This window comes from Orycteropus afer, unplaced genomic scaffold, assembly GCF_000298275.1.
Source record: "Orycteropus afer afer isolate SDZICR_OR568_19922 unplaced genomic scaffold, OryAfe1.0 scaffold00002, whole genome shotgun sequence".
Classification (NCBI taxonomy): Eukaryota; Metazoa; Chordata; class Mammalia; order Tubulidentata; family Orycteropodidae; genus Orycteropus; species Orycteropus afer.
In genome coordinates, this window is record NW_006921589.1 from 33,046,854 (window position 1) to 33,068,025 (window position 21,172).

At 37.6% G+C, this 21,172-nt stretch overlaps 1 protein-coding gene and 1 pseudogene across 1 annotated transcript; one reads left to right on the top strand and one right to left on the bottom strand.

Moving 5' to 3' along the window:
- Nucleotides 1-2,581: 2,581 nt before the first annotated feature.
- Nucleotides 2,582-6,301, bottom strand: NDUFB3 (NADH:ubiquinone oxidoreductase subunit B3). The gene is made up of 2 exons (XM_007936095.2): nt 6,132-6,301; nt 2,582-2,738 (listed from the first exon to the last, which is right to left on the bottom strand). The coding sequence occupies exons 1-2, from the start codon at nt 6,299-6,301 to the stop codon at nt 2,582-2,584; spliced, it is 327 nt and encodes a 108-aa protein (XP_007934286.2).
- An 8,553-nt stretch (nt 6,302-14,854) lies between these two features.
- LOC103192997 overlaps nt 14,855-21,172 on the top strand; it is a 15,689-nt pseudogene continuing 9,371 nt past the window's right edge.

Genomic DNA, 21,172 nt, shown 5'->3' on the forward strand with positions numbered 1-21,172 from the left:
TATAATTAGTAGGTTGCTCTAAGATCCAAAAAAAATGATCATTTTATTGTATATTACTTATTACATGACAGTAATATAGATACTATGGGCTGTGGCATCAGAACTGGATTTAAAATCTAACTCTGGAACTTACTGTCATCTTGAATTACTTTAATTCCATGGAATTGCCTCACACACAAAATGGGGTAATACTTTTATATGTTATCATCTGCAGTGTGTGTTTATGTGGCTACAAATACCATTAGCAGTGTTTTATATTTGATCAAACTGGCTGGTGTTGTTCAAGTCTTCAATAGCCTTATTAATTTTCCACCTGTTTTATCATTTACTGAGAAAGGAGTCTTGAAATCTCCCACTATAATTGGGGACTTATCTATTTCTCCTTTTAGTTCTGTTCTTGCTTTGCGCATTTTGAAATTGTGCACATACATTTACATACTCTGCATATATTTTATTCTCAATTAACTTACCCTTTGTTATAATTAAATGTCTCTTTTACCACAACTAATATTCTTTGTTCTAAAATCTACTGTCCAATATTAATGCAGCCACTCCAACTTTCTTTTTATTGGTGTAAAACAATGTTTTATTGCATCCTTGTTTCATTAGTGTTTTCCACCCTTTTACCTTTACTGCTTTTAAAGTGGTTTTCTTGTAGGCAGGTTATAGTTTGGTTTTTTAATTGCCTAAGATGTCTTTTGAGATGTTTTATAGTTTGAACTTCAGACCATTTAATGTAATTATTGTTTAATCAAATAGTCACTATTTCTATCCGTCCCACTGTATTTTGTGCCTTTTAAAACTCTTTCCTTATCTTCTTTTGGAATACTTTTTATTTTTCCACATTCCATTTACCACTATCATTTTATTAGGAATTCATCTTTATTTAGTGATTGCTTGAGTTTATATTTATAACCAAGAATTTTACAAAGAAAAAAAAATCCAGTTTTAAATTAACTTCATTATTCAAGCAAATATTGATCTTCAAGAAATGCTGTTTTAAATCTCAACTATTACCTAATTATTAATTACATTTAAAAAATTTGACAGGGGCCAAATATCTATTTATCAGTACAGAAGAAAAAAATGTCAAGTCTTCAAGACATGAGTGAAAAACTCAGGTAAGAATAAGAAATGTTACAATAAAAATGAAAAAGTATGATACAAAGATATGTCAACCAGAACTGGGCAACAAGTATTTTATAATCTATATGCCTCTATGCTTCCTAAAACCAAAACAAACCAAACTCACTGCCATGGAGTCAATCCCAACTTACAGCGACACTACAGGACTGAGCAGAATTGCCCCATTGTTTCTAAGGCTGTGAATCTTTACAGAATCAGGTTGCCTCATTAGGTTCAAACCTGCTGACCTTTCCGTTAGCAGCTCAATGCTTTAACTACAGTGCTACCAGAGCTCTCGTTGTTGTTATGTGCCGTCGAGTCGGACCGACTCATAGTGACTCCTCCTGGGTTTCCAAGGCAGTATCATTACGGAAGTAGGTTGCCCCATCTTCCTTCCAAGGAGTGGCTGATGGGTTTGAAACACCAGCCTTCTGGTTAGCAGTCAAGCGCTTTAGGCACTACGCTACCAGAGCTCCTACCAGAGCTCTTACACTTAAACAAACAAACAGATTAACCCAACACACTGCGATTGAGTCAATTCCAACTCATAGTGACCCCCGTGGGGTTTCCAAGGTAGTAAATCTTTATAGGTTACCCCATCTTCCTTCTGTGGAGTGGCTGGTGGATTTGAACCACCAACCTTCTGATTAGCAGTCACATGCCTTAGGCACTGTGCCACCAGCACTCCTTATGTTTCCTAAAAAGGATGGTAAAAGTAAGACCAACTCCCATTAAAAAACCTATTAGTGCACATCCATCTGTTCAATTAAATGTTTGCTGGTTGTTTACTATATGCAAGAATGCACTGCTGCTGGTACCTGTTATTGTTAGGTGCTGTTGAGTTTGCTCTGACTCAGCGACCCTATGTACAACAGAAACAACAGAACAAAACACTGTCCAGTTGTGTGGCATCCTTATAATCAGTGCTGTACCTGAGCCTATCATTGCAGCCACTGTGTCAATCCATCTTGCTGAGGGTCTTCCCATTTTTTGCTGACCCTCCACTTTACCAAGCATGATATCCTCCTCCAGGGAATGGTCCCTTCTGACAACACGACCAAAGTAGGTGAGACAGAGTCTGGCCATTTTTGCTTCCAAGGAGCATTCTAGCTGCACTGCTTCCAGGACAGATTGTTCATTCTTCTTTCAGTATTCTTTGCCAACACTAGAACTTAAAAGCATCAACCCTTCTTCAGTCTTCCTTATTCACTGTCCAGCTTTCACATGCTGGTACCTAGCTAGCACCCCACTTACTCCAAATTAAATATGATAGGGCTTGAGACATTTCTAATAATTTTTAAAAAAATGACAAAAAGACACTGGCGTAAGTTTTATAATTTTATTAAATCTTACTAGCTTTATTTAATAGACAAACACACGGACAAGTAGGTTACGGTACAGAAATCTTATTTTTATAAGAGTTAAGAAGCCACTAATCTATGTCCAGGAACTATCTTCAGTGATGCTTCTTATCTTTATTCTGGGATTCCAGTAAATATTCAGCTCCTACAGCTACCACAAATGCAGCAAATCCCCATTTGAATCCTTTTAATATTGCACCAACAAAGGAAACATTGTTTGCAAATCCACCCATGTATCTCCAAGCTTCATTGCTAGAGGAAAAAAAAAAGAGGTGGGGGAGGATTATAATCATATAGTATTTGTATAAATTCACTGATTAAAATATATTGGATTTCATTCTTTGAGCAGACTGAAGTTTAACCTTATATAAGATAGGCTAAGAAGATAACAATACAAATTTTTCTGACCCTGGATATATAGGTACACATGCCCCAATTTCACATTTCCATCAAATAGAAGAAAAAACACTTGATGATTTTCCAATCATACCACTCAAGATTTGAAAAATTCACAATGTAAGACTCATTTCAGTCTATCCCTCATAGGTCAGCTGGGGAGCTCTGGCCATACTAGTTATTATATCATCATAGAAAAAAGAAGTTAGATAGACTTTGGTACTAATATTTGCTCTGCCACTTAAACTAGATTCATATCTTTTAGGCTGAGCAAGTTGTACCTCTCAAGGCCTTCTTCCTCTTTTATTCAATTATAATTACTATCTATCTTACAGTGTTATAATGAAGATTAAACAAGGTTATATATGATACATTTTGGCACAGAGAACATGTGACACTTGACAATATTATTACTATTCAAGAGGATCACAATTTTATCTGTCACAGCAGCCTGAGCTCTAGAAGCCTGACTTCTTGCTCTGGCAATCATTCTTTTGAGTGCCCTGAACAGAGAAGTAAACAGAAGTCAGAGAGTTCTAGGACAATAATGGTTTCCCCCCATCAGGATAAGAAAAGTGGAACAATCATGTTACGAAAATCAAAAACCATTTAACTCTAAAAATATAGTGTACTAGAAAATATAAAGGAGCTCTGGTAGCGTAGTGCCTAAGGCACTTGACTGCTAATCAGAAGGCAGTTCAAACCCACCAGCCACCCCTAGGAAGGAAGGTTGGGCATTCTACTTCCGCAGTGATACCGCCTCAGAAACCCAGGGAGGGGTCGCTATGAGTTTGGTCCAACTCGATGGCACATAACAACAACAACAACAGAAAATGTAAGAGTTAATAAAAATCTAATGTAGATTATGAAATCAGATAAAGACATTAGAAGAAAACTAGAGAACAATATTCCTCATGAAGATACCCATTACTGACAAGTTGTTTCCAACTCAGCAATCCTATAGAACAGAGAGGTGCCCCACAGGGTTCCCAAGGTTGTAAATCTTTACAGAAGTAGATTGCCTCATCTTTCTCCTATGGAGCAGCTGTGGGGTTTGAACTGCCAAACTCTGAATGCGTAACGACTACACTACCAGGTGTAAATGCAGCTGAATGCGTAACGACTACACTACCAAGGCTCCTTCTCATCAACATAATAGAAATATTCTCCACAAACCTTTAAAAATTAAATCTAGCAATACATAAAAATAATAATATAGCATGATGAAGTAAGGTTCATCCCCAGGAATGTAAGATTAATGTTTGAAAATCAGTAAAAGTAACCCACCAAGGACTAAATAAGAAAAGCTATCTCAATAGATGTAGGAAAAGCGTTACAAAATTCAACACTCATTAGTGATTAAAAAGAAAAAAAATTCTCAGTAATCTAGGAATAGAAGGGAAATTCCTCTCCTTGATAGTAACCATCTACAAGAACAGTACAACTAACATCATACTTAGTGATGAAAGACTCAATGCCAAGGATGTCTACTTTCATCATTTTATTCACCATTGTATTAGAAGGCTTAGCCGGTGCAATAATTTAAGAAAAAAAAGTTTACAGACTGAAAGGGAAGAAGTAACATTGTCTTTATTTATAGGCAAAATGATTGTATATGAAAAATATCCTAAGGAATCTACTAAAAAAACCAAAAACAACTATTACAGCTAAAATCTGAATTTAGTAAGGTAATGGGATACAAAGTCAATATATAAAAATAAAATTTATTTCTCTATATTAGCAACAAACAATTGAAATCAAAATGAAAACATTTACAATATCAAAAACATGAACTTTTTTGTTCATATTTTTTAAAAGATATGTGCAAGATTTGTACATAAAACAACAAAGCACTGCTGAGGGAAATTAAAAGAGGATCTCAATTGTTCATGGACTAGGAGACGCTGTATTGTTAAGATGTCAATTATCCTCGAATTGATCTATAGATTCCTTATAATACCAATTAAAATGCAAGTAATCTTTTTGTAGACATTAACAAGCTCGTCCTATAATTTATATATAAATGCAAAGGACCTGGGATAGCAAAAACCATTTAAAAAAAAAAGAATAAAAAGGTGGTCTTCAACTACCTGATTTGAAGACACTGTGGTACTGGCATAAAGGTAGGTATACTGATCAGAGTAATAGAATAAAAGCCCCAAAGGAGACCACAAATACTTGGTTCAACTGATTTCTGACAAAAGGATCAAGGTAATTCAAGGTGGGGATAACAATCTTAATAAATGGTGCTAGAACAACTGAATACCCACATGAAAAAACAGAAACCTTTATCCTTGCTTCAAGACTGTATGCTTCTAGAAGAAAATATAGGGAAAAGTCATAGATAAAATGCAAAAAGCATAAACTATAAAAGAAAACCACAATGCCCATAAATTGGGAATTGACATCAAAATTTAAAACTTTTGCTCTTTGAAAGACATTATTAAACAAATGAAAAGACAAGGTACAGCCTGTGAGAAAATATCTGCAAAACTTTTATCTGACAAAGTAGTTATATTCAAAATATATAAAGAATTCTTACAACTTAATAACAAGGAGACAAATACCCTGATAAATAAAATGGACAAAAGATATGAATAGATATTTCACCAAAGAAGATACATAAATAACAAATAAGCACACAAAAAGATTGTTATGATCATCAGTCTTTAGGGAAATGTAAATTAAAACCATAAGAGGGTAATACTCTATATTCAATGGAATGCCTAAAATTAAAGACTTAAAATGCCAAATGTAGATAAGGACAGTGAGCAAGTAAAATTCTCATATTGCTGATGGGAATTCAAAATGGTACAGCCACTTATGGGTAAGTCTCTAAAGCATTAAGTGAAAGAGGCCAGAACAAAAGAGTACATATTACATGACTGCTAGAAAAGTCAACACTAGAGACAGAAAGCAGATCAATGATTGCCAGGAGTCAGGGTAGGATATGGACATGCACCGGTGCATAAGGAAACTTTTTGGGATGCTAGAAATATTTTCCATTATGATTGTGTTAGTGGTTATATAATTGTACACATTTACTAAAGTTCATAGAACTGCACACTTAACTGTACAATTACAATGAATGAATTTTATTGTATTAACTGACACTTCCATAAAGCTGATATTAAAATTTTAATGTAAAAAAGCTCTTTTCATGATTCTTTAAAGAAGAATACATTGGAAAGAAAAATACATATAAGTTCTCTGGGATAAATTCTATCTAAATTATTCAATTCCTCTTACCGGCCCCACGGATCCCTTAGCCCTCGTGCAGCCAGCTTCTCCTGGACAGTTTCTAAAGGTGTGCCTTCTATCTTCCATTGTTTATAATCTGGAAGTTCCATTTTATGATGCCCATGTCCATGTCCAGGCTCGTGTCCATGTCCAGGCTCATGTCCATGTCCAGAGGTCATATCCAAGGAAGATACTTTAAGAGAAAAAAATGCAGATTGTAGATATCAAATATCTAATTTACTGTTTATGTTTTAAAGTAAAATGTTTAAAATTAATGTTTTAAAAAGAGAGCCAATAAAATATTTGAAAATTCTGAGTTCAAGAGATATTATAAAAGTGTCTTATTATATAACTAATATATGTTCCCAATTAGGAAACATACATATACAAAGTATTTAAAAAAATCATCAGTAATTCCATCACTTAGAGATAACCCTTTATTATCTGTTTTTTCCATCATTATAATAATCCTAAACACTAACTGAGCCCTATGTGCTAGTTACATTATGCTAAATGCTTTACATTATCAACTCTGCTACTACTAAAACGCTTTGAACTTAAATTTCCTAATATTATCACCACCATTTTACAGATGAAAGCAATATGACGACAATAACTCCAAGAAGTAACTTTTTGAAGATAACAAAAATAATTAGAACTGTGGTATGAACCTGTAGTTTGGTTTCAGACCCTCCTAACTTGTAAGTAATGTTTCCTTTGTTTTAGTTCTTTCATGATTCATAAATATGGATAATAAAAAAGTTATATATACTGCTTTTGTCATCTGCTTCTTTATTCTTTTAAAATCAGCATTATTGCTATACGGCCACATATTTTTTTTCTGTGAAGAGCGAGCTGGTAAAAATTCTAGGTTTGTCACCCAAGGGATAAAATTTATGGCAACTAAGAAAAACAAAATGAACTCTGCTGGCACAGTGATTAAAGCACTTGGCTGCTAACCAAAAGATTGGTGGGTTGAACCCACCAGGCGTTCTGCAGGAGAAAGATGAGGCAGTCTGCTTCCATAAAGATTTACAGCCTTGGAAACCCTATAGGGCAGTTCTACTCTGTCCTATATGGTTGCTGTGAATCACAACCAATTTGATGGCAGTGTTTTTTTTTTTAAGAATAAATTATGTAACAAGGGAGAAAAAAATGTCCATAATTTCTTCATTCATGAAATTCAAAATACGATAATAACTAAGTGCAATTATTTTGTAACCCAGATCTACTGATAAAAAAATGGAATTCCTTCTTTGGGGGGTAATACTTGGTTAATTAAAGGTTCAAAGTTAGTGTTGCTTATCAAGTCAATTATAAACATTTATCTCAAAAATTCTTAGCTCATAAACCATATAAAACCAGTAGGTGGGCTGACTTTGGCTTACAAGCTATACTGTCAGCCCCTGAACTTGACCAACAGAGACCTTCCAAAAACAAAAAACCCAAATTCACCACCATCGTCCAACTCATTGCAACTGCCCCACCTCTTCTCCCAAGGAGTGGCTGGTGAGTTCACCACCAGAGATCCTTAACAGAGATCTTCTTGTTGTTGTTGTTATGTGCCGAGTCAGACCTGACTCATAGCGAACCCTCCTTGGGTTTCCGAGGTGTATCACTACGAAAGTAGACTGCCCAACCTTCCTTCCGAGAAGGGGCTGGTGGGTTTGAAGCGCCAGCCTTCTGGTTAGCAGTCAAGTGCCTTAGGCACTATGCTACCAGAGCTCTTAGGACTTCTTTAATCAGTAAGTTTGCTCTCATATATAAAATAGTCCTCAATGATCATATATAGACTTCAGTCTTACTACTCTTATTTTTATAGATAATGCAAGAATAAACTTCAGCTCAGTCCCCATCTAATTGCTATGAATTTCAAATAAAAGGGGGAGCTCTGGTAGCATAGTGTCTAAGGCACTCGACTGCTCACCAGAAGGCTGGCGGTTCAAACCCACCAGCCACTCCTCGGAAGGAAGGTTGGGCAATCCTACTTTCGTAGTGATACTGCCTCGGAAACCCAAGGAGGGGTCGCTATGAGTCGGGGCCGACTCGGTGGCAAACAACAACAACAACAACAACAACATACTATAATTTGGGAGCTCAGGTAGCATAGTGCCTAAGGCATTTGACTGCTAACCAGAGGCTGGTGGTTCAAACTCACCAGCTACTCCTCAGAAGGAAGATTGGGCACTCTACTTCCGTAGTGATACTGCCTCAGAAACCCAAGGAGGGGCCGCTATGAGTTGGATCCGACTCGAGGGCAATGAGTATACTATAATTTGTGTAAGGTTAGCAGTAGTAATTCTATAATCATTGCTCTCAAGGAGTAAAACCAAACTAAATAATTATTACCATTATGTCAACATTTATAACTACGAACAGGCCCAATAATAAGACAGATTTCTTTTACTGCATCTCAGAAGACAGAGATAATTATTAGATATTGTATACTAAAGGTAGGAGCTCTGGTGGCATAGTACCTAAGGCATTTGACTGCTAACCAGAGGTAGATTATGTTAATGTCTCTAAATGCTCATTTCATTAAACTATAGTTTCCAGAATACACAGTAATTCTGACAAATTAACCAACATTTATTTATTTATAATATTTATAAACATATTGGAGGTCTGATGGCATAGTGCCTAAGGCATCTGACTGCTAACCAGAAGGGTGGCGGTTCAAATGCACCAGCCACTCCTCAGAACGAAGGTTGGGCAATCTACTTCTGTAGTGATACTGCCTCAGAAACCCAAGGTGGGGTTGCTGTGAGTCAGATCCGACTCGACGGCAGTGAGTTTGGTTTGGTTTTTGGTTATGAACATGTTAACAGATCACAAAATATTAAGTTGATGATTTTCACATGTGACAGAATGAAAACCAATACTCACTAAACACAAAGCTAAAACTACAACACTCACAACTTTGAATGAAACGCCAATATTCTTCATTATCTAGAAGAGTCAATAATATGAAGCAAAAAAGTGTATGATTTCAGGTTTCAGACTGACTTTTGAGATCTAGTACATTATTACAAAAGAAAGACTTTTAGAAAGTTTGAATTGGAATAGTTATTTCTTGGTTTCTTCACACCACATCCGTTTTGGTTACCTAGTGCCACTCTGACAAGAATATACCACAAATGGGATGGCTTTAACAAACAGGAGTTTATTCTCTCACAATTTGGAGGCTTTAAGTCCAAGTACAAAGTGCCAGGCTCTAGGGGCTGGGTGAAAGCCACTCAACCTTGGGGTCCAGCTCTGCCTCCTGCTCCTTTTCCCACTGGACCTAGAGGCATTTATTCACTCAGACAGCTGCTGGCTGCTGAGGCCAACAAGCCCAAGGACGACAAGTAAAAAAGCACAGTCCCAATGTTACCAAACCACATGACAGGCCATTAAGTTAAGTCCATTGTAAGTCCCAAGGTTGGCAGAGCATGGCAGACTGCTGAACAACAAGATGGCTGTAGGATCCACGCATGCAGGGTCCAAGTGTGCCATAAGCTAGAGATTATCCTCAAGGCTTCTCCTTATATACAGGAAAGAGACCACATCCCAAAGGTAGCTACTCAGCTGCTTGTGGTAGATCCCACCATGGAGTTGATTGCCAGTCTCATCGTGGGGAATAACTACCACCAGCTTCCCAGCCACTCAACCTGGCCCAGCCAAGATGACATACAAATTAACTACCACAATGTCTAAAACATACACTTTTAAAAAATTAATTTATTATTATTATTTTAATTTTTGCAGTGTTCCCTCCTCTCGCCTCCCTGGTAACTAACAAAGAAAGTGTCCTTCCATATATAAACCTTTCCTTGACTCTTCACAATAATGAACAAATACAGTATTTGTCCTTCTGTGACTGACTTATTTCACTCAGCATAATGTCCTCCAAGTTTAAAACATACATTTTTTAAAAAACAACATTACATTCTAAAAAGTCTCAAGGCAAACCTTTACTTTGGCAAATAATTCTAGATATTAATTCTAATTGAGTATTAATGAACTTAGAAAAGAATACAAAACAATGGGTCAAAAATGCTTCAGTTTTTAAAAACAAAAGTTGGAACATTCCCATGGTATGAAGTCTGGCTCAAAGTTACAATATTATTATGCTCAAAATACTAAGTAATTTGGAAGATAAATCTTTCAAACAAAAATGAAAGTATACTAACTAATTTCTTCTAAACAAATTTCCTTGAACGAATTCGATGTGTTTTCTCTGCCTAATTAAATCATTCCAGAAACTGTCCCATCAGGTGTTTAAAGTGTTTACTAAATATAATGTTTAAGTGATTAAAAAAAAAAAGTTGAACACTCTTTCTAAGGAAACTTTGTTTTCTTTTAAAACTTATTTCTATTTCAAAACAGCCATAAGTTAAACAATGATATATTGATCACCTGAAGCAAAGAGTTTGGAATTCTCCTACTTAACTGCAGACTTTGATTGATACATATCTAGCATCAAATCATCATTGATAGCTGTAAAATCCTGGATAAATCACTTAACCTGAGTTTCAGTTTTTTCATAGAACATGAAGCTAAGATCTACCTTGCAAGATTACGAGAATCAGGGAAAACACAGTGATGTACCTTCCACTTTCATACCCAGATGGCGAGAATGTGATTTGGTGCAACCCTGAAAAACTGACATGCCCTAGTAAAGTTAAGCATTCTAATCTTGTTGTTGTTTGCCATCGAGTCGGCCCCAACTCACATCGACCCCTCCTTGGGTTTCCGAGGCAGTATCACTACGGAAGTAGGAATGCCCAACCTTCCTTCCGAGCAGTGGCTGGTGGGTTTGAACCGCCAGCCTTCTGGTTAGCAGTCAAGTGCCTTAGCCACTATGCTACCAGAGCTCCTATTCTAATCTTATGGTCCAGAATTCTACTCCTAGATATAGACTCTAGATTTGCTCTAACAAGACAACCACTGTTGTTGTTGTTGCTATATGCCGTCGAGTCAGCCCTGACTCATAGACCCCTCCTTGGGTTTCCGAGGCGATATCACTACGGAAGTAGATTGCCCAACCTTCCTTCCAAGAAGCAGCTGGTGGGTTTGAACCGCAGCCTTCTGGTTGGCAGTATGCTACCAGAGCTCCCAAGACAGCCACTAGCACTTGAAAATGTGGCTACTGCAACTGACTAAGAACTTTTTATTTAACTTTATCTGAATTTCAAAAGTAATTCTCAATTACCAGAAAATTTTAAAGCATCTTTGGCATGCCGAAAAACTAAATCTACTATCAATGAGTGAATTCCGACTCAAAGCAATGCCATAGGACAGAGTAGAACTGCTTCATAGGGTTTCCAAGGCTGTAAATCTTCACGGAAGCAGAATGCCTCATCTTTCCCCCTCAGAGCAGCTGGTGGGTTTGAACTGATGACCTTTTTGGTTAACAGATGAATGCTTTAACCACTGCATCACCAGAGCTTATTAATTTGGGCATAGGAATCTACTTTTTTCAATTGTAAAAACTGAAACCTAGCATACAAATTTGAAAACTTAGCATCCAAATTGAGGTATTCTGTAAGGGTAATATACCCATCAATTTCAAAGACATTATTAAAATCTTAAAATATTTCATTTTTTAATAATGATTATAAACTGAATACAAGTTTTAATATAGTGAGTTAAATGAACTGTATTTCTAAAATTAATTTCATCTGTTCCTTTTTACTTTTAAAATGTGGCCACGAGAAAATTTTAATTAATCTTATTTCTGTAAGACAGTGCTGTTCTAGAGAAACTCTTACATGTGTGTAAGATGTTTCACAAGACTCTTTATAGCCACATTGTTTAGAGTAGCCCCAAACTGTAAACATCCCAAATGTCTAACAACAATAGAATGGTCACATTATGGAACATTATACAGCAACCAAAAACTACATGCAAAAGTATGAATGAATCCCTCAAATATAATGAGCAAGCAGTAAGTGAGGGAAAAAAATATCATACACTACAATCCCATTGATATAAATTAAAAAGACCTAAGCATTGTTCTTTTAGGATGTATCATAGATGGAAAAACTAAACTGAAACAGAATGCTAACCAGAAGTCAGGACTGGGGTTACCACTTACAGAAGATGGAATCACAAATCAAACAAGCAGCCTGTAAGGCAGTGTTTCTCATCCTTTTAAAAAATTATTGTCTCTCTACGGAACCTTTTTGGAGTCCCCAGGTAGTGCAATCAGCTGCTAATCAAAAGGTTGGAGGTTTGAAACTACCCAGAGGCACCATGGGCGAAAGACCTGGGAATCTACTTCTGAAAAAGAGGTCACTGAAAAGCCTATGGCGCACAGGTCTACTCTGACACAGATGGGGTCACCATGAGTTAGAATCCACATGAGGGCAATTGGTATTGATAAAGAACTTTTTTAGACATTTCTTCCTTAACCATCCCCCTCCCCCATGAAATGTTAACATCACAAATATGCTGTATATATCTATGTATGTACTGTGACCATTTAACGGTTTTGATAACCACAAACCATTGATTTTTTTCAACCCTCCTTCAATGAGTGTGCTATCCCCATTGTGTGATACTACCTCCATTGGGAATCTACATTCTAAAGTATTGGCAATGCTTTATTTCTTAATCTGAAGGGTTGTTACACAAGTGTTTGCTTAATTATAATTCTTTAAAGTGGATATATGTTTCAGAGTTGTTCAAATAACAGTAGTGAATTAGTGCGACACAGAAAGAACAATCATGAAAAAATTTTAACATATGACCAAGTCTGAAACAGGACTTCAAACCAGTTCATTCTAATTCAACCCCTTGTGGAGAATCTGCCTTTCCAACCCAGATATACTGCATCAAAATCTACATTTTAACAAGATCTCAGGTGATTCTTTTTTTCAATTTTTATTGTGATTTGGGTGAAAGTTTACAGAACAAATTCATTTTCCATACAGCAGTTCATACACATTTTGCTTTATGACATTGACCGCAATTTCTCACAATGTAACAGCTCTCTTCCTACTTCCTCCCTGTAGCCACCTCTTCCCTGTATTCTTTCTTATGCATTCCTGCCCCCTATGCTGTCTCCCTATGCAAATACTGCCCTTTTGTTCTCCCATGCTTGACTGTTCTAAGGAGTTTATCTATCTGATGTAAATGTTCACCCTATATGCCTGTCTATTGCTTGGCTGGAAGCCACGTGAGTTCAAGTACAGACCTGAAGGGTAATTAGGGGCTACAGTCTCAGGCGTCTCACCATGCTTTATCAGACCAGTAAACCTATTTTTTTTTTTTTACGATTTTGAGTTTTGTTCCACATTTCTCCTCCCACACACTCCATCCAGGATCACCTGCACTGATGATCCCTTTCTGAGTAGCTGACAGTGGTAGCTGGGCACCATCTAGCTCTTCTGGTCTCATGATCATATAGGCTGCATGGTCCACTATTCCCTTGGACTAATTGTTTCTACACGTCTTTGGTTTTCTTCATTCTTCTTTGCTCTGAACAGGAGAGACCCATTGTTGCATCTAGATGGCCACTTGCTAGCTTTTAAGACCCCAGTCACTACACACCAAAGGAGAATGTAGAACAATGTTTATGTGTAGTATGTTAGGTTAAGTGAGCTCGATGTCCCCTGGGACCATGGGCCCAAGGCCACAGGTTCTACATCCTGCTCCATCAGGGTGGCTGATTGTGCCTAAGAAGTTATCATAATTCCCAAGGTGATTCTTATAAGAATCTTATAGATTCAGAATCATATCTGGGATGGAAATATAAATTCTCAGCAGGAGGTTGAACAGGAATGAACTGGTTTGACGCCCTTGTCTGAAGTGACCTCCAAGTTTGGTGGAGATTAATCTCCACTGAGAACTGACTCAAATATAAGAAAAGTGCTGGCATACTTTTCCCTAAAAAGGAAAGTTCCTTCTACACCATATAATTTTACAGTTTCCTTTGGTGTATGTTCCAACTTGCCCTCATTTTAAGACCACAAATATTAGAAAATAAAAACGAATGAACTGCTATCACTTTCAGTGTTTGCTCTCCACTCCCGCCCTACAATTAAAAATTATAATTCTAAAAATAGATGAGATTTTGTATCTTGCTTCTTTTTTGTTTTCTATCATTTAACACTGTGCCATATTCATACTAGAAAAAAAAAATCTTGCTTTTAAAACTACAAAACTCTGAGGCAGGCAGCACAATTACTGCTATTTTACAGGGTGTTCTTTTGCCTTTATTCGTTTCAAAGGCAAACCAAACAATACTGGGGAGGTGTTGAAGAGAATGGGGCGAAGAGAAAAAAGCACTCGGATTTAACAACCACAGTAATTCTCACTGCTTCCTTCTCCAAGCACCTCTGCCCACCTCAGCTCTAAATTAGGACTTTCCAGTTCTCTCCCGCCTGTTCTTCGAGCGCCTTCTCTCTTAAGCTGCCCCTCTTACCATCCTTCACCAAGACACTCCTTCCTAAAAACAAAAACAAAAACAAACCCACCCAAAATAGTCTTTCTTATTCCCAATCCAGAGGTCTCCCTCCAAGTACCTAATTTACCTGACGGCAATCTGACCTCTCAGGACACTCAAAACTCAAGCCACCAGCTGGAGCCTAACCGGAAACGGAAGTTGTCACATCGGGTTCCTTACGGCAAGAAAGTAGAGAAGTCATTTATCGTTCCGGTATTCAGTCACAGATTCCTGGAACAAGTGGAAAATATACAAAGAAGGTTGGAAGTCAACATGTTTTCCACATATGTGCATCCTAAGTATGAGTGAAGTAAGGGAAATTGTGGAGGAGAGAAAGACAGGAAAGAGGAGCTATTTTCCTGGCTTGGAGACCGGAATCCTTAGATACTGCACAGAGGGGAGGTCTGTGGACGACTATAACCAGTAAATGAGGCTGTTGTTGAAAGCGTGGACTAATCCAATGGAAGGGCTGGTTGTTGCGCTGCAGTTGGCAGGCTGCTGCGGGAGGCGGTGGCGGTAGGAACCCAGAGGCAGCGGGGTGACAGGTAGGTGGCGGCGCTGTCTTTGAGGGACGCGAAGTGCTAGATCAGAAGAGATTTTCTCTTCTCCAGCTGTACGAACTATATAGGGGAGGTGACGAGAGTGGTCTGTGAAAGCGGTTGCTGGAGTATTGGTGGTTCCAGAACCCCTGGTAGACCTGGTAGCAGCTTGAGAGGGTCATGAGGAGGAGAGAAAGCAGCTAAGGCGGGTAGAATCTGAGTCCTGTGGGGCGACGCGGGGGCCTAGGGCGTGGGGGGCTGCAGTGACGCCGACAAGGAGGGAGCAGAGAAGCAGGAGCAAGAGGATGTCGTAAAGGCGGGAGGAATTCTTTGCACGAAACCCTAGGCAAACGCAGCATTGCAAACACCTGGCTGAAATCCTAAGGATTGCATTTTAGGGCCGTTTCCCGGGGTGGAGAGGGTGGGAGTGGAGAAGAAAGATATTTACTGGTGAGCAAATCCTTGAAACTCTTAGGGCTATACATTATGTAATCCTTGGCTCTTATTTACCCAAACACGTAGGTTTCCCTCCTGAAAGAGGAGGTCTTGCAACCAATAGCAATGGATGTGTCAGAACACTTTCTTCTTTGGCTTTGAGTGCTTTCTACCAGGCTGGCTCTGTAGGCGACGGGTAGCGTGAAGGATGGAGTAGTCACGAAGAGCTCCTCCCAAATATGGACTTGGATTGAGAGATAGGATGTTAGTTTGAGATGTAGGTGGCCAGATTCGCGTTTTGTAGTTCGAGTGGATCTGTTTTGAGGGTCAAGGCTGATTACAAATACATTTTTTTTTTTTTTTCAATCTTCAGGAAAGTGAAGAACCTCACCAAATCTATAGTAGGAGGTAAGTGCAGCAGGTTAGAAATGACTAGAAAATTAATTCAGTAGATTCTCCTTCAGATATTATATATGTTAGGAATGGTGAAAATAAGGTGGTCTGAACTGGGATAAAAGTCAACTCTTAAGTAGTTTACTGTGTAAGCCTGAGAGGCTAGTTATGAATTATTTATTTGTTAGGCTTAAAAAAGTAACTCTTTGAGCCTCTTGGACTGAGGTAAAATGTGTTTACAGATATAATTAACTGTACACTGTCCTTTTTTTAAGGTGTTTTTAGGATTCATTTTTGCACAATGAAATGTAGAATGAAAATATGAATCCCATTCAGTGTGTATCATGGAATGACATACTACAGAAAAATGTGATTTTATAGCTCATTGGAAAACCATTTTAAAAGAAGCATTATAAATTGTTAAAAATGTAAGCTGTTTGAAATGTTGCCTTTAGCTTAGTAGATAAAGATGAATGTAGTATTAGCAACTGTATCATTTTCCAAAGGTTATTTTAGTACTGCATGTCAGAATAACTTTCTAAGATGTAATTGTGTGTGTGTGTGTGTGTGTGTGTATTATATTTTATATTAGTATGTGACAGAACCTAAGTTGAAATTGTTCTTCTTTCTCAAAAAATTATTTAGGAAAGAGAGGTGGCTTATTAGCATTCATTTGTTTATTCTGAAATGTTTAGAATAATGAGATATTTGTTAATGCTTTAGATAAAAATTTAATTGCTCCTTGGTATTTTATTCTTGATTCTTTTTTACAAGAATAACGCTATCTCAGTCAAAAAGAATATTTCTGATTCAATTTTGGGTACAATTCTGTAGTGTGTTGAGTACCTGTGAACAAATCTCTGCTTTTATGCAAGATGAGTGGTGTGTGTGTGTGTGTTTGTGTTCCTATTATGTAACCAACCTATTAGAGCTGATTTTGAATGGCCAGTAGATGTCATTGTAGAATGCAATAAAGTTCAATATAGAGTAAGAAATTATCAAGTAATTTAAGAAACACTAGTCCAAATTGTGGGCAATCTACTTCCGTAGTGATACTGCCTCAGAAACCCAAGGAGGGGTCACTGTGAGTCAGGTCCGACTCGATGGCAAATAACAACAGTCCAAAGTGGCTGATTCTTTATATGTCATTGGAAGTCTTCTGACACATTGCAGTATTAGAACTGCTTATAAGGCATTTGAAACAATGGCTATGAAGAAGTATAATTATTTGTTCTAAATGGACTAGTTTACTGTGTAAGTCTGAGAGGCTAGTTATGAATTAAGTTTGTTTTTAGTCCAATCCTTAAGCTATCTTGACATGCAATACATATTTAGGTTTATCTGATAGTTTTGAATACAGTTCTGACTTCATATAGTATGCGTATTAAGTTTTCAAATGACTAAGATTTTCAGCTTGATTGACCTGTATAATAGAAAAACTGATGCTGCATAATGAAAAGCTAAAATGATAACATATGAGCAGAAAGTCTCCAAACAAGTTATCAGCTGCACAGTATAATACTTTATTATTGTTGTCTTAATACCAGAACAGAGGAATTTTTGTCTCTCATTTTCCATGGCTTCTTAGTTTTTTTATGTCCCAATTTGCTGCTTTTTACATTTTTTATCTGCTGAGTAAGTTCTGTGCTTTTCTCAGGATGATGAACTGAACATTTACCATTGTCTCAAATAGAATGCAATGGATTCTAGACGGAGCTGCCACACAGAGCTTTGAGCGTGGCTTACAGCTGGTATTAGTACAGCCCCTTACCTAAAGAGCTTTTCAGCTGAGCTCTTGTGCTTTGTACTTCTGCTCTTAAGCCCGCTCTTGACACTGTGTTTGTTTGTTTTTAAAAAAGGATTGGCTCTATTATGGAATTTTTCATGAAGATAGAGAGTAGCATATATATTCTATTCTAAGAGTTAAAAAGAAGATGTACATGCAGATATCTGTACATTATTTCCACTTCCCTTCATAATCTTAGTGGTAGGGGAGGTTAGGAAGGGTGTAGATATATTTTTTTGGGGAAAAAAAATCCCCAGATGAGTTGATTCACCATTGGCTTCCACTTTAGAATCATTGATCTAATTCAAAGCTCTGGCACTTGTGGTATGAAGCAGGTAGGTACAGAACTTTTAGCTTGAGAGAAAGGGCTGCCAGATCTGCCAGTATTTTTATAGCTCAATAAATTTTCACCATTAATATCATAGCTGGGATACATTTTGTAGGCAGGAGCTGAAGTTGCCAGAAATAACTGTGCTGAGTGTTTTGGTTTGGATTAATTTTTACTTGACATTTAGCTGCTTTTGATAAACCAAACTAATTTCTTTCACACTTGAAACCTATGCTACTTTGCACAGATATTTACTCATATCTTGTGCTGTGGTGTCTCTGAAAATGATCTATTTCTAGAATTAAACTGATAAGAATTAGAAAAGGTTTTCTTGATCAAAGGTCCTTTTGTGATACAGCTATGATACACTAAACTTCTATATTTTAACTTTTGCCTAAACATTCAGTCAATAATATATTCTAAAACTGGGAGGAGCATAAGAGATAAAGACAAAAAAGATAAATATTATATACTCAATCCTGCAATTACAGTAATAGCAATAATCTTCAGGTGAACACATAGGCACTCAAACTAAACAGGGGTGGGAAGATGAATGGGACAACATCCACGAATATATATATATATATAGGTTTGATGAGGTATTTCTATGTATGTATTTACATGTGCTGCAAATATATCCATTTATGTAATAGAGCATATAGGAGGCAAAGTTAGGAAAACTTCATAGCCATAACCATAAGCCTTGAGGGAATGAGTCACTAGGCATGGGGCATCAGGACCATGGTCTCTGGGGACATCAAGCTCAATTGACATAAAATAGTCCACAAAGATAATGTTCTACATCCTACTTTGATGAGTAGTGACTGGGGTCTTAAAAGCTTCTGAGTAGCCATCTAAGGTGCATCTATTGGTCTCTTCCCACCCAGAGCTAAGATGAGTGAAGAAAATCAATGAAAGATGGAAAACTTAGTCCAAAGGACTAATGGACCACATGAACCCAGCCTCCATGACTCTGATACCAGGAGAACTAGATAGTGCCCAGCTATCACTACTAACCACTCTGAAAGGGTTCACAATAGGAGGTCCTGAATAGAGTGAGAGGAAAACATGGAACCAGACTCAAAATAATGAAAAAGACCATGCTTACAGGTCTGATAGAGACTGGTGAAAGCCCTGAGACTGTGGCCCATTGACAGCCTTCAGGCCTGGAACTGAACTCACCCTTGTGGCTCAGCTTTCAGGCAAATGATAGACAAACCTAGAAAATGAACAGTAACACCAGGGAGGTATGTACTTCTTAGAACAATCAACCATATGAGATCAAAAGGGCAGCATTTGCCCAGGGATAAAGCTCAGAAGGAAAAAGGGATAGGAAAGAAGGATAAATTTTGAAATGTTAAGTATAGGGAGAAGGTGGGAAGAGTGCTGTTACATTGTAGGCATTACAATCAGAGTCACAAAACAAAATGTGTATAATTGTATTTTTAAAAAACAACAACACTTAGACTTACTAATGAGCTGACTTGATATGGATCAAGTTAAGAAATTAATGGTCCATCTTTATGAATTCTGGACTTTCTGTTTGAGTATCTGGTTTCCATGGATAGGTATGAGAAAAAGTAAATGGAAATTTAATTTTGAAGAAAGGAGGAAAAATGCAATTACGAAATATATTAAGTATAATTTTGATTATAGAATTATAATACTTTCTAGGTTTGAGCTATAACTGCTAAAAGAATAGTCATAATGTATAATAAATGACAATTTATTGAATGGATAAACATGAGTTACAGAATAGTTGTTATAGTGTAACATCCAAGTCAACTTAATATCCCATAATGGTGTGTGATACTTGTTGTTTTGTAAACATTTCTGTTGAGCATTTCAGCAAATATTTGAAAGAGAATTTACTGTATAATCTTAATCTTATTGGACTCAATAGTAGTAAACAATTGTTAAAGTCTCATGTAACGAGCAGTGCTTATTTTCTGATCATGGCCTTCACTTGAGAGGTGCTCTGACTGCCCAGCATGTGGATAATTAAAGAAGCAGTATATTACTGTGGAATGGAGAACTCTTCAGTGGAATAAAGGTTAAAACTAGAGACTCATACTCTCACTCCCATGGCTTAACTTTCAGCCAAACAATGGACAGACCTAAACAGTCAACCTTGGGAGGTGAGAAGGGCATTAGGGAGAACCCTTAGAAGGCAGGAATGCATAGGAAGGAAGGACACAGGGAAAAGATAACCACAGGGTGGAAGTAGGAAGAGAGCTGTTATGTTGTGGGGATTAAAATTAGTAGCATGAAAGAAAAAGTGTATGAACTGTTGAATGGAAAATGAATTTGTTCTGTAAACTTTCACCAAATCATAATATAAGGTTTAAGGAAAAGAGAATGAGGTAGGATTGATTCCAAGATGGTGGAATAGGCAGAAAGTCTGCACAAACCCTCTTCAACAAAGAAAAGGGAAACCAATTAACACAGACACAGAGGATAATTCTGGACCCCTGAGCCTTGAAGGGAAGGATATAGAAGTGGACTAAACCCCAACTAGCAGAAGAACTTGCACAAAAATACCAAAAAAAGGAGACATACCGACCTGCAGTCTGGCAGCGATCCTGATGGCAAGACGGCTTGGAGATTCCCCTGTGGTGGTAGGACCTAAGAATTAACCTGAAAATCAGCCCTGCCAGCCAGGGACTGCACGGAGGACTGCTCTGGTGGCTGTGGAGTAGAAGGGGAAGCAGCGTTGAAGAGGAGGACGGGCAGTGAAGAGGAGGTGGACTTTTGCTGGTCCAGAGGGTGCCACCATTTTGAAAGTTTACAAGCAGCTTGCCCATTTTGGATATTTAAAGAGACAACACTCTACCATATTCCAGGGGCTTAAGAAGAGTTTCTGCTTTTCAGTAACCCCAAAGACACTCCGGACCTGCATGACTGAAAAGGTGAGATATTCGTCTTGTTACTCTTATACCCCACACCCGCTTGGTGAACGGAGGTGCGGCCACCCCCCACTCCCACCCACCTTCTGGGCCCGCAGGAACTCAATCCCAGTCTGTGTGCTTAGACGGAGCCTGGGTGCCCTGCCCTGTCCTCGGCCAACTTTTTTTCTTTTTCTTTTTTTTTCTTTTACTCTTTCTTTTTCCTGGTATTTAGTTTGCTTGTATTTGTCTG